The sequence below is a fragment of the Mirounga leonina genome, unplaced genomic scaffold (assembly GCF_011800145.1).
Source record: "Mirounga leonina isolate KUSES-001 unplaced genomic scaffold, KU_Mleo_1.0 Mir_200, whole genome shotgun sequence".
NCBI lineage: Eukaryota > Metazoa > Chordata > Mammalia > Carnivora > Phocidae > Mirounga > Mirounga leonina.
This window is the reverse complement of record NW_023270503.1, coordinates 27,845,339-27,857,501: the sequence shown is the minus strand read 5'-3', so window position 1 is coordinate 27,857,501 and position 12,163 is coordinate 27,845,339. Positions and strand designations below refer to the sequence as shown.

At 44.0% G+C, this 12,163-nt stretch overlaps 1 protein-coding gene across 1 annotated transcript in view; it reads right to left on the bottom strand.

Annotated features, from left to right (window-relative positions):
• Positions 1–6,097: 6,097 nt before the first annotated feature.
• G6PC (glucose-6-phosphatase catalytic subunit) overlaps positions 6,098–12,163 on the bottom strand; it is a 9,734-nt gene continuing 3,668 nt past the window's right edge. Inside the window, exons 3-5 of the mRNA XM_035027190.1 lie at positions 10,356–10,461; positions 9,607–9,722; positions 6,098–7,634 (exon numbers count right to left, since the gene is read on the bottom strand). Coding sequence (XP_034883081.1) covers positions 7,123–7,634; positions 9,607–9,722; positions 10,356–10,461 — 734 coding nt within the window. The 3' untranslated portion in view covers positions 6,098–7,122. The remainder of the gene's footprint in view (positions 7,635–9,606; positions 9,723–10,355; positions 10,462–12,163) is intronic.

Genomic DNA, 12,163 nt, shown 5'->3' with positions numbered 1-12,163 from the left:
CCAAGGAGTGCAAACAGTTCACTGTGGAGGAGAAGGAACTCGGTTTTCTTCCTTTTGCCTCTGGGTAGAAAGTTACGAACGCAGCTGACACAGCACTAGAATTCCCAGTTCTGCGCTGGAGCGGAATGAGAGGAGTCTTAGCAGCTTTCAGACTTGGAGTTGAATTAGCTGATCTGAAGGAAGTGACTGTGAACTGTGAAAAGCAGAAAATGAGAGCGAGAAGAAAGAAAAGTATTGAAAATGTGCTTCCTGGAAAACCACCCTTCTGCTTAAAAAACAACAGCAACAACTCCCCACCCCCCCAAAAAACCCACAAGAAACCTAAAACTCCATAAAAACACCAAATTGCTTCTTGTTTTAGTTACACTTCTGCCCTGGAAAGATTTTTGAGAGCAAAGGCGGAGAGGAGCACATAACATAATTAAGAACAGGCCACCTTGAGGGGCGCCAAGGGGGCTCAGTTGTTAAGTGTCTGCCTTTGGCTCAGGTCATGATCTTGGGGTCCTGGGATCGAGATTAGCATGGTGGGGGGGGGGTCCCTGCTCAGCAGGGAGTCTGCTTCTCCCTCTTTCTCTGTCCCGCCTCCCTGCTTGTACTTTTTCTCTCAAATAAATAAATAAAAAATCTTTAAGGGGAGGCGCCTGGGTGGCTCAGTCATTAAGCGTCTGCCTTCAGCTCAGGTCATGATCTCAGGGTCCTGGGATCGAACCCCACATCGGGCTCCCTGCTCGGCGGGAAGCCTGCTTCTCCCTCTCCCACTCTCCCTGCTTGTGTTCCCTCTCTCGCTGTGCCTCTCTCTGTCAAATAAAAAAATCTTAAAAAAAAAAATCTTTAAGGGGCGCCTGGGGATCTTAGTTGGTTAATTCCAGGGTCCTGGGATTGAACATGGGGCTCCCTGCTTGGCGGAGAGTCTGCTTCTCCTTCTCCCTCTGCCCCAACCCCTGCTCATTCTCTTTCTTTCTCTTGCTCACTCTCTCTCAAATAAATAAATAAAATCTTTTAAAAATATCTTTTAAAAGAACCCTTGAGCATGGTTATTGTAGCTGCGGCTCTCATGGGGTTAACAAGCCTGGTTCTGGTTCAAATACGCTCTGCGCTCACTTCTGTTTCAACAGCTGCATGTTGACACGCAAGAGACAGGCAAAGGGGAGACTGCTCTCTGCTAAGAATCAGGAGACCCGAGGACAGGTTACGTATATAGCTTAGACGAGTTGTTTTCCCTCCCTAGGCCTTACTTTCTGTATCTATGAAATAATTTTTTTTTAAGATTTATTTATTTATTTATTTGACAGAGAGAGACACAGCGAGAGAGGGAACACAAGTAGGGGGAGTGGGAGAGGGAGAAGCAGGCTTCCCACGGAGCAAGGAGCCCAATGCGGGACTCGATCCCAGGACCCTGGGACCACGACCTGACTCAAAGGCAGACGCTTTAACGGCTGAGCCACCCAGGCGCTCCTGAAATAAATTTTTTTTTTTTTCTGAAATAAATTTTTGAATAGGATTAAGAGTGAGCATCTTTTTCTTTTTTTTTTTAAATAAGGGCCAATTCAGGAAAAGTAAAAATATTTATAGACTTTTTTCTTTTCTTTTTTTTTTTTTAAAGATTTTATTTATTTATTTGAGAGAGAGAATGAAAGAGAGAGAGCACAAGAAGGGGGAGGGTCAGAGGGAGAAGCAGACTCCCCGCTGAGCAGGGGGCCCGATGCGGGACTCGATCCCGGGACTCCAGGATCATGACCTGAGCCGAAGGCAGTTGCTTTACCAACTGAGCCACCCAGGTGCCCTAGACTTTTTTCTTTTTTATGAAGAAGCAGCAACCCAGAGACAGCTTTTTATTTTTATTTATTTTATTATTATTTTTTTATTGCAGTGCAGCTGAGACAGAATGGTACGTGAGTTTCAGGTGTGCAACATAGTGATTCAGTATCTATACATTATGCTGTGCTCACTGCAAATGTAGCCAGCATCTGTCTCCGTACAACACTATTACAATACCATCCACTGTATTCCCTGTGTTGTACCTTTCATCCCAGTGACTTACTGAGTCCATAACTGGAAGCCTGCTCCTCTTACTCCCCTTCACCCATTTTACCCATCCCTCCACCTCCCACCCCTCTGCCAACCACCAGTTTGTTCTCTGTATTTATGGGTTTCTGCTTTTTTTGTTTGTTCCCGAGGCAGCTTTTTAATCTTTCACCCTGAAGTTAGATTTTGGGTTTTGGGTCGCCCATCACTGGACTAGACAATTGCTAGTTTCTTTTCCAGATTAATTAAGTTCTTGGTTCTCTAATGGAAGTGACTTTTGCTGGCTGTTTCTTCATACCATTTCTAGCCAATTCTTTCCTTAACAACATCATCTGAAGGCTATTTGGCCAGCGTGTTTTCTGTTCTCAAGAGGCTCTTGAAAAACCCTTGGATACAAATGATATTGTCCTATTTTATTTACACATACCAGCCTTAAAGGCATCTGTCCTAGTTTGGCAGTTACTATGGAATGAAATCAATAAATATTAATAATTCAGCAGCTAAAGGAATGGTGTTCAGAAAACAGGTTAGCAAATTTTGAGGGGTTACAACCAGTCAATTGATTAGGGCTGGAACTTCAAATATCCAGACATGTCTTCAATGAAATGCTCTTGGAATGCACGTTGGAACAATGGAATAAAGCCATTGCTTTATTAAAGCAGCAGGAGCTCACTGACATTTCATCATGTGAAATCTGAACCCCTCATCAATCCTGCTGTGAAACTCTTCCAAAGTAAAGAAGTAGACAAAGCTATCAGACAGGGTATGCTTCTAGGAAATCAAAAGAGATGGCAGAACAAAAAACACTGTAAAACTTTTCCTTGCTAAACCTTTGGGAAAACAGTCTGGCACTTCCTTGAAGGGTTAAACACAGCATTACCATATGATCCAGCAATTCCACTCCTATATACATACCTAAGAGAAATGAAATCATGCATCCACACAAAAATTTGTACACAAGTGTTCATAGCAGTATTATTCATAATAGCCAAAATGTGGAAGCAACCCAAATACCATAAACAAAATTTAGTATATCCATAGAGTAGAATATTATTTGGCCAAAAAAAGAAATGTAGTACTAATACATGTTATTACGACATTGATGAACCTTGAAAACATCATGCTAAGGGAAAGAAGCAGACACAAAGGGTCACATATTGCATGATTCCATTGGTATGAAATGTCTACAACAGGCAAATCTATGAAACAGGAAGTAGCTCAGTGGTGGCCTAGGGCAAGGGGGGAGCTGGGGATAAAAATGGAATTGACTTCTTTATTTTTTATTTTTTAAAGATTTTATTTATTTATTTGACAGAGAGAGAGAGAGAGAGAGAGGGACCATAAGCAGGTGGAGTGGCAGGCAGAGGGAGAGGGAGAAGCAGGCTCCCCGCTGAGCAGGGAGCCCAATGCGGGACTCCATCCCAGGACCCTGGGATCATGACCTGAGCCGAAGGCAGACACTTAACCAACTGAGCCACCCAGGCGTCCCAAAGCTGTACTTTCTTAATGGATCTATTTTCCTAGGGCAATAATACAAATGTATAATGTGTGTGTGTGTGTGTGTGTGTGTATCATCCCCAAGTGTACTTCCTCAAAACTGATAGACTGCTAGAACAATCTATCAAATTATGCGGTGACACGACATGGATCTTGGTTTATTTTATTTTACCTTTTTTTAAAGATTATTTATTTATTTATTTATTAGAGAGTGAGCAGGAGAGAAACAGCATAAGAGGGGAGAGGGTCAGAGGGAGAAGCAGGCTCCCCGCTGAGCCGGGAGCCCGATGTGGGACTCGATCCCAGGACCCTGGGATCGTGACCTGAGCTGAAGGCAGTCGCTTAACCAACTGAGCCACCCAGGCGCCCTGGATCTTGGTTTAAAACTGTCATCTGTCACTTATGTTTACTTTCATCCTGAGGACTCACCAGTCATTTCTAAAGCAAGCACACCTCTGTAACTTGGGCAGCGGGTCAGTGATCAGAATATGCTAACACATTGGCTACCGTCTATTAGGAGTTGATCGTGGGCTGATGCTCTTTCTGCTCAGCCTTTCCCATCACAAATTCTAAGCCTTTAGCACTGTTTCTCGAGGATCTATTAGGAGTTGATCGTGGGCTGATGCTCTTTCTGCTCAGCCTTTCCCATCACAAATCCTAAGCCTTTAGCACTGTTTCTCGAGGAGACAGGTGGCCATCCTAAGGAAAGGTAGCAATCTTGTCTTTGTGGATTCTCTGACCTAAGCAATTTTCACAGTCTCTTCATTTTCTACACCTGTACATCGATGTGTACCAAAAGTTCTTTGTGGTAATTCTGTCTTCTCATTTTATCTCCGTTGTAGAAATAGTCCGTTACTTCCTGTCTGACCTAGATAGTCTGAGCATGACTCTTAAACTCTTTTTTTGAAAGAAAGAAAAGAAAGAGCTAAAGTTAAACCAATATGGTTAGTTCTAAGAGTTATGTTGTAAAATTGCTTTTGAAATATGGTATCTTCATACTTGGAAACTAAGACTAGCTCACTGGGAAGATCACTCAAAGTTTTATAATTCCTTCGACCGCAAGAAAACAAATTCTCTCTGGGCTGAATTCAAAGTTGTATCTGGCATCTGAAGGAAGGTTTGAAACAGTCGCTGGTCTTTTTTTTTTTTTTCTTTCAATGATGTATTAATTTGAAGTAGGCTCCACACGCAGTGTGGGGCTTGAACTCAGGACAGTGAGATCAAGAGTCGCAGGCTCCATCGACTGAGCCAGCCAGAAAGAGCCACCAGTCTACTGGCATCCATCCCTGTGACAGGGCTACAGGGTGAAGTATGGACTCTGGAATCAGGCTGCTTGGTTCTTAAACTGGCTTCACCATTCTGGGCAAGATGCCTATAAGAACCTATAAGAACCCTCTACCTACAAGAACCTTTGTTCTTATTCATATGTAATGTGCGGATAAATTATAGCCCCCAACTCACAGAGATGTTGGGAGTATTAAGTGAATTAATTGTATGAATAAATAAAATGCATAGAACAGAGCCTGGCAGAGAAGCAGTACTCAGTAAATTTTATCTATCATGTGTCCCTATCAACCTCACCAACTGCCAGGGGCTGGGGCACTATTCACTTTCTGCAAGAATCCTCTTGCAAGGAACCTGGACCTGGTCCCTGAGAACAAATAAATCATCAAGGATGAGGTCAGGCCTGAGCAATGGGGCTTGGTTTAGACAGAGCAAGACCATTTCCCTTCTTCCTTGGGAAGACCAGTAGCGTCTCTGAGGAGTCTCATGCCCCCTGAAGAAACCAAATCCAGTAAGAGGACTCAACTTTCCTAAAGATACACATGCAAAGTTCTGAAGTGAGTGAGCAGATATCATCCTCAGTAGATCCAGGGTTATGCCTTTGGAGGGGGTGCCCTGCACCCAGGATGAAATGGATCATTTGGAAAGAAAACTTCGATAACTCCCTTCAGCATTCCTTGCTGCTATGACTTGCTCTGTTTAGACTTTCTTTAACCATAACCCCAAACCTTGCTGATGCCGGCTTCCTGGATTCCAGAGTCTACGCAGTCTTTTTCCGCTGCTATGACTTACATCCCCTGATTGCTTAGTTTGGTAATGACCCTGTGTATTTGCCTTTAAGTTGCAGCTTGATCCCTTAGAGCAACTCATGCTGACCTGTGGTCTGGTAACTAATATTCAATCTTGGCCAATGATATCGTGTCTGTGTTGATACCCTCAAGGCTATCTGTGCCCCATGGACACTGTAGGTCCCCTGGCTCCATTGGCAATCCTGGCCAGCCCAAGACTTTCTTTCTCCAAAGGGAAAATATAGGTACACAGAGACTAAATGATTTGTTTAGGGAAAAAGAAAAGAGCTTGAAATTTAGCTGAGCCAGAATTAGAACCTTCAGATCAGATTGCATCTAAAATACAGTAATCAGCAAGACTTCATTCTTAAATAAAATGTTGTTTTAATAAAATACTGCACATATATATTTTTCTTTTCAAAGATGTTATGACCAGGATGGCTGGTGTGAATGGTAATATATGGTGAACTATATAATTAGTAGCAAAAACAAGGACTCTCAAATAAATAGGCTTAAGCATTTTTTTTAAGACATATTCTGCAAATCAGCTGAAACTTAAGAACAGGCAAGGGAGAGCTGGCTTTTCCTCCAAGCATGTGCTCTTGGTTGGCTTGGGATAGAGAAAGGAGTCATATTTACCCTCTAGGAATCAAAAGTAACATTGGAGTGACCTTCTGGAGAGAGGAATCCTTGCCGTCTCCTTGACTTTTTGCCCAAGATTTCAGAGTTTAACTAAACCATACAAAAGCACTACCCCCAGAGCTGCATTTAGGCATCTCTGTATTTGGCAGGATGTGGAGCCAGTGGAAAATTCTAGGGAAGGCCGAGCTGGGCTAACAAGGAGGAAGATCTAGTGTGATAGAGGAGAAGTTGACTATATCTGCATGCTCTGACCCAGTACAAATCTAGGTCACTGTGGCCATTAGGAAATCCTAGTAAATGCAAAGACCATGGATATATAATAGAAAATATAAGAAGCAGAATTACCCCACTAACTACCTATTAATTATACTTTAAGTTGGTCCCTCACTATTGAGAGTCGCTTACCTAAAGATTCAAATATAATCAAAGCCATTTAGATATGGTGTAACATAATTTGCATGATGTGCAGGATATGAAAAAGTCTTCCTTAATCCATCACCCTTCTTTCTCTATCAAATCCACTGCTCCTTTCCCTTTTCTGTGTAAGGATGGGGACAGGTAGAAAATTCTCAGTTGAGATCCCCAGCCTGGGATTGTGAGCTGGCCCTACCTGGAAGTCTTGTCTTTGTATATCTCAAAGAAGAACAAGTAAGTCTTCAGGGAAAAATCCAGAAGGACCCAACTTCTAACAGATAAGGCTTTCTCAACTAGCCTTATTAGTTTTTCAAAAAAAAACCCCACCCAATACAATTAGAATTGCAAAGGAGGAAGGGGTCAGCTGAGCTGACTCTAGCACCTGGGCCTCAAAATGGGCTAGCAGAAGACCCTAGCCACCCTCAATGGTTGGCACGGTCATTGACTTTGAATACTGAAGGCTCCACATCCCTTACAAAGACTTCTTATCCTGCTGGCCCAGGACCCGGGCAAGGCAGTAAGGGATGAGGCTGACAGATGCCAGGGGCACGGCTGCACTCTTGCAGAAGGACAGGAAATAGAAGATCAGCTCAACTTGGGATGGGGGTTTCAAAGAATCAAAGAGGTGCAGGAGGATGAGAGAGACCACAATGCAGCTGAGGCGGAATGGGAACCACTTGTTGAGCTTGCCCTTGCAACTCTCCCTGTACATGCTGGAGTTGAGAGCCAAGCCCAGGCCAAAGAGGGTCCCCAAGTTCTTGAGGAGGCTGGCAAAGGGCGTGGTGTCAATGTGGACCCATTCTGGCCGCTCACACCATCTCTTGGCTTTTTCTAGTGTCCACAGGAGGTCTACACCCAGTCCCTTGAGCAGCAGGTAAAATCCAATGGCAAAGCCAAACAAGAAGAAGGTAATGAGAAAATACTTCTTGAGGCTGGCATTGTAGATGCTCTGGATGTGACGGAAAGTTTCAGCAACAGCAATGCCTGTGTGGAAGAAAGAATGACTGTGAGAAATAGGGAAGACTCTGGACCTTCAGCTATGGGGCGGGGTTTGGAGCCATTAGTGACATATCATCCATCCTGCCATCTGCGGTAATACATCCCAGATGCTAGATTAGAGCATCACCGGGTTTATTCCCATGAGTGACTCCAGTCTGTCCTCAGCCATAGACTCTTTCAGATGGAAGAGTCCTATCACATACATTCTCCCACTGCACGCATGTTTCCTGTCAGGGGTCCTCATGTTTCTACTTGAATACCCACAGGGGTAGAGAGCTCACTCCCACTTGGGCAGCCCATTTCATCTTTGAATGGCTTTGATTATCAAAAATTCTTCCTTGTGCTAATCTGAAATGTGACCCCCCCCCAATGCCATCTATTGGTCTCAGTTATTTCTGTAGGAGTTGAGTTATAAATCTAGAAGCTCTTTATAGAGCACATTTGAAGACAGTTACTCTTATCTCTAACCTATACCTTCTCAGGTCTTTCATGTAACATGGCTTCTGGGCTCTTCCTCAAACATGGCACCCAGTACTAAACGCTGCGTTCCTTTTGTGGTTGTCATGAAACCATTATCTCCCCTGTACTCAATGCTCTTCTTGTAATGCTACTGTGTTCTGCTCCCACCTGTCTTCTACAATTTCCCTAAGGTCTTATATTCCAGTACCTCTCATAATGTAAAGAAAGTCTTTCTTACACTTAACCTAAGTCTTTTCTGCCCCTTATAAATGGGATCTAAGAAAACACAAGTATAGTTGACCCTTGAACAACATGGGTTTGAACTAGGTGAGTCCACTTATATGCAGATTTTTTTTGATAAATATAGCAGAGACCTGTAAATGTATTTTCTCTTCCTGCTGATTTTCTTTCTTTTTTTTTTTTTTTTAAGATTTTATTTATTTATTTGAAAGAGAGAGAGAGTGTGAGGTAGCATGAGCAGGAGGGAGGGGCAAAGGGAGAAGCAGATTCCCCGTTGAGTAGGGAACCCCACATGGGGCTTGATCCCAGGACTCCGAGATCATGACTGAGCCGAAGGCAGACTCTTAACCCACTGAGCCACCCAGGTGCCCCTGATCCTGCTGATATTCTGAAGAACATTTTCTTTTCTCTCGCTTGCTTTATTGTAAGAATGCAGGATATAATACATATAACATGCAAAATATGTGTTAATCGACTGTTTGTTATCGGTAAGGTTTCCAGTAGGCTATTAGTAATTAAGTTTTGGGAGAGTCAAAGTTATATGTGGATTTTCGAGTGCACGGAGCAGGGCCGGGCGTCAACGCTCCTAACCCTTGCATTGTTCAAGTAGCAACTGTATTCAAAACTCTGAACCTATAAGAAAGACCAACTGTGGGTTTGAAAATTAATTTACCCAAATAAAGAGCTTTTCTAGGACACTGTTAATTTGTTAAATTTGGTAGATTCCCTTAAAACTAAACTAAGGGCCAGGGCTCCTGGGTGGCTCAGTCAGTTAAGCATCCGACTCAATTTCAGCTCAGGTCATGATCTCAGGGTCCTGGGATTGAGCCCCACCTCTGGCTTCACGCTCAGTGTGGAGTCTGTTTGAGGTTCTTTCTCCCTCTCCCTCTGCCCCTCCCCAACTCTCTCTATAAATAAATAAATAAATAAATAAATAAATAGTAAAAACAACAACTAATGAGGGGCCATTTCCAATGGCCAGTAAAAAATAAAGAATAAGAAAAGTAAGGAAATTTCAAGCTAATTCAATTGGTAAGTTAACTTGAAGTATTGCAACTTTTCTGAAACATATTTAATTGTGTAGATCTGGGCCCTCCTATAGAAATGAACGGTTTCACCCACCCTTAACTCGTAGCCCACTGAAGTGCTAACAGCATTGATTACACACAGAATATGACTGGCTGGCTGGGATGGTGTCCCAGTTAGGGAGACATGGCATAGGAGGGGCAGGAAGGGAGAGAGCCAGAGCAGCTGATACCTGATAGGACTCCGGCAATGACCTGATGGGGAAAATGAGCAGCAAGGTAGATTCGGGACAGACAGACGTTCAGCTGCACGGCCCAGAATCCCAACCACAAAATGACGTTCAAGCACCTGCAACAGAAGAGGCCATCATAACAGAACCCAGATATGCACACTTTAGCAAGGAGAACAGCCTGGCAAGGACACCAGGGCCTGGCCAACTTAGGTGCAGTCAGTGGAATTTTTGTAAATTGAAGCCTGTAACCCACACAGCTCAGAGATGCCTGTGTAACGTACTTAACCCTTCCACACGTGAACGTTAAGTTCCCGCATTTTATATGTGTGATAATTCAGCATTTGCCCAGGGGCCGCATGCTCAGAATTCTCTGTAGTAGGAATGTCATACGTTTCTTTGTTTTTCAACTTGGACCAGGCAACTCTTTGGTTGGCACAGAAATGGGTTTTTATTTAAACCCTGCCAGAACTACACTGTCTGATCTTGAGCAGTCCCTTTACCCTGTTAGGCCTTGTTTCCTTATCTATAAAGTTAGGGGTTGCTCTTGTAGGTCCCTTCAAGCCCTAACATCTTGTGCCCTTCACGTTTGCCCTCAGCAGAAATGCCACAACTCTGCTCAGTACCAACCCAAGGGGGGGTGGGCCAGCTGTGGGGAATGTGAGGAAGAGCAAGTGGTGTGTCTGTTACAGAGACAGTCACCTCCTGCCCGCACCCCAGTCACTGCCCGCACCCCAGTGCTGAGTTCTTACCGAAATCTGTAGGTTGGCTTTCTCTTTCCCCGAAAGATAGCGAGGGTGGATGTGACCATCACGTAGTATACACCCGCTGTGCCCATGGCATGGCCAGAGGGACTCCCTAAAGGGTAGGGAACAGATGAATGGATGAACTAAAGGTGAAAAGTCTCCATCTGGGACATTGTAATGGGATGTCCTCTATCCATCCATCCATCTACCCATCCATCTATCCATCCAACTATCTGTCCATCCACCACCCATCTTTCCATCCTTTCATCCATCCATCCACCCATCCTGCCATCCATCCATTTATCCATTTAGTCATTTATTAAACAAATATCTATGGGCACCTGGTGACTCAGTCAGTTAAGTGTCTGCCTTCGGCTCAGGTCATGATCCCAGGGTCGTGGGATCTAGTCTCGCTTTGGGCTCCTTACTCAGCGGGGAGCCTGCTTCTCCCTCTGCCTGTTGTTCCCCCTGCTTGTACTCTCTCTCTCTGACAAATAAACAAAATCTTAAAAAAAAAAACCCAAATATCTATTGGGCTCCTACCACATGCCCAGCACGGTACTAGGCTCTGGGAGTAATGGTAAGCAAAACCAGAGAAGGCCCCAGCTCTTGTAGTTATATACAGTCTAGAGGCTACACAAAGAATCAGCATACTGGGTGTATAACTGCAAATCAATCTGCCCTCCGTCACCTCCCTCTACTCCCTTGTTGCTCACTCTGTTCCAGTCATCTTGGCCTTGTTGCTCTCCTTTAAACATACTCCTACCTCAGGGTCTTTGTGCTATTGGTGTTTCTGGCCAGAGAACTCTTTTACCAGAAATTTACTTGCTAATTTCCTTGCCTCCTTCAAGTTTCTGCTCAAATCTCTCCTCAGGGAGTCCTACCCTGACCACCCTACTTAATACTTCAACCCATACTTCCTGATCATTCTACCCTGAGAGATAGAAGGTCTTGAGATGCACCACCCAGATTCCCTTCTAGACTGAAGGATTTATCTTCCCAGTTGAGAATGTGGTCATGGATGGCCCTCAGCTCTCAACCTTCTTCCAGCATTGCCCTGAGCTGAAGAGAGCCATTCTGATCAGGGTTACCTCTCCCCAGGGGCAGCCTCTTCCCAATCTCTGCTCTAAATTGGGATATAAGGGCCTGATCCTCTTGACACAAATCTGGGCAACTCTGAAGGGCCATCCTCAGCCTCAGAGCTCCCTGTGGGGTTGGCTGAGACTGATTCCAAATTAGACTTCTCCTGCCCAGGTGGTTTGTGTTCCTTCCTTCCACATGTGTTGCTCCTGCATGCAACACATGGGAACATGGACTCCTGCATGCTAATCTACATCTGAGTCTGCTTCCCAGGGAGTCCCATAGATAAAACCTTGCCTCTCCTTTTCTCGTCATCCTCCTCCTCCTTCTTTGCTCCTTCATCCTCCTCTCCTCCTCCTCCCATTCTTCTTCCTCTTCCTCCTCTTCATTATCATCTTCTAATATCTTATATCTTTTACTCATGTATTATGATTTTGTATATTGTGCATGCACATGCACACACACACACACATCATTCAAATTTCAGCTGCACCAATGTCCACAATAGCCAAACTGTGGAAAGAGCCAAGATGTCCATCGACAGATGAATGGATAAAGAAGATGTGGTATATATATATACAATGGAATATTATGCAGCCATCAAAAGGAATGAGATCTTGCCATTTGCAATGACGTGGATGGAACTGGAGGGTATTATGTTGAGCGAAATAAGTCAAACAGAGAAAGACATGTATCATATGACCTCACTGATATGAGGAATTCTTAATCTCAGT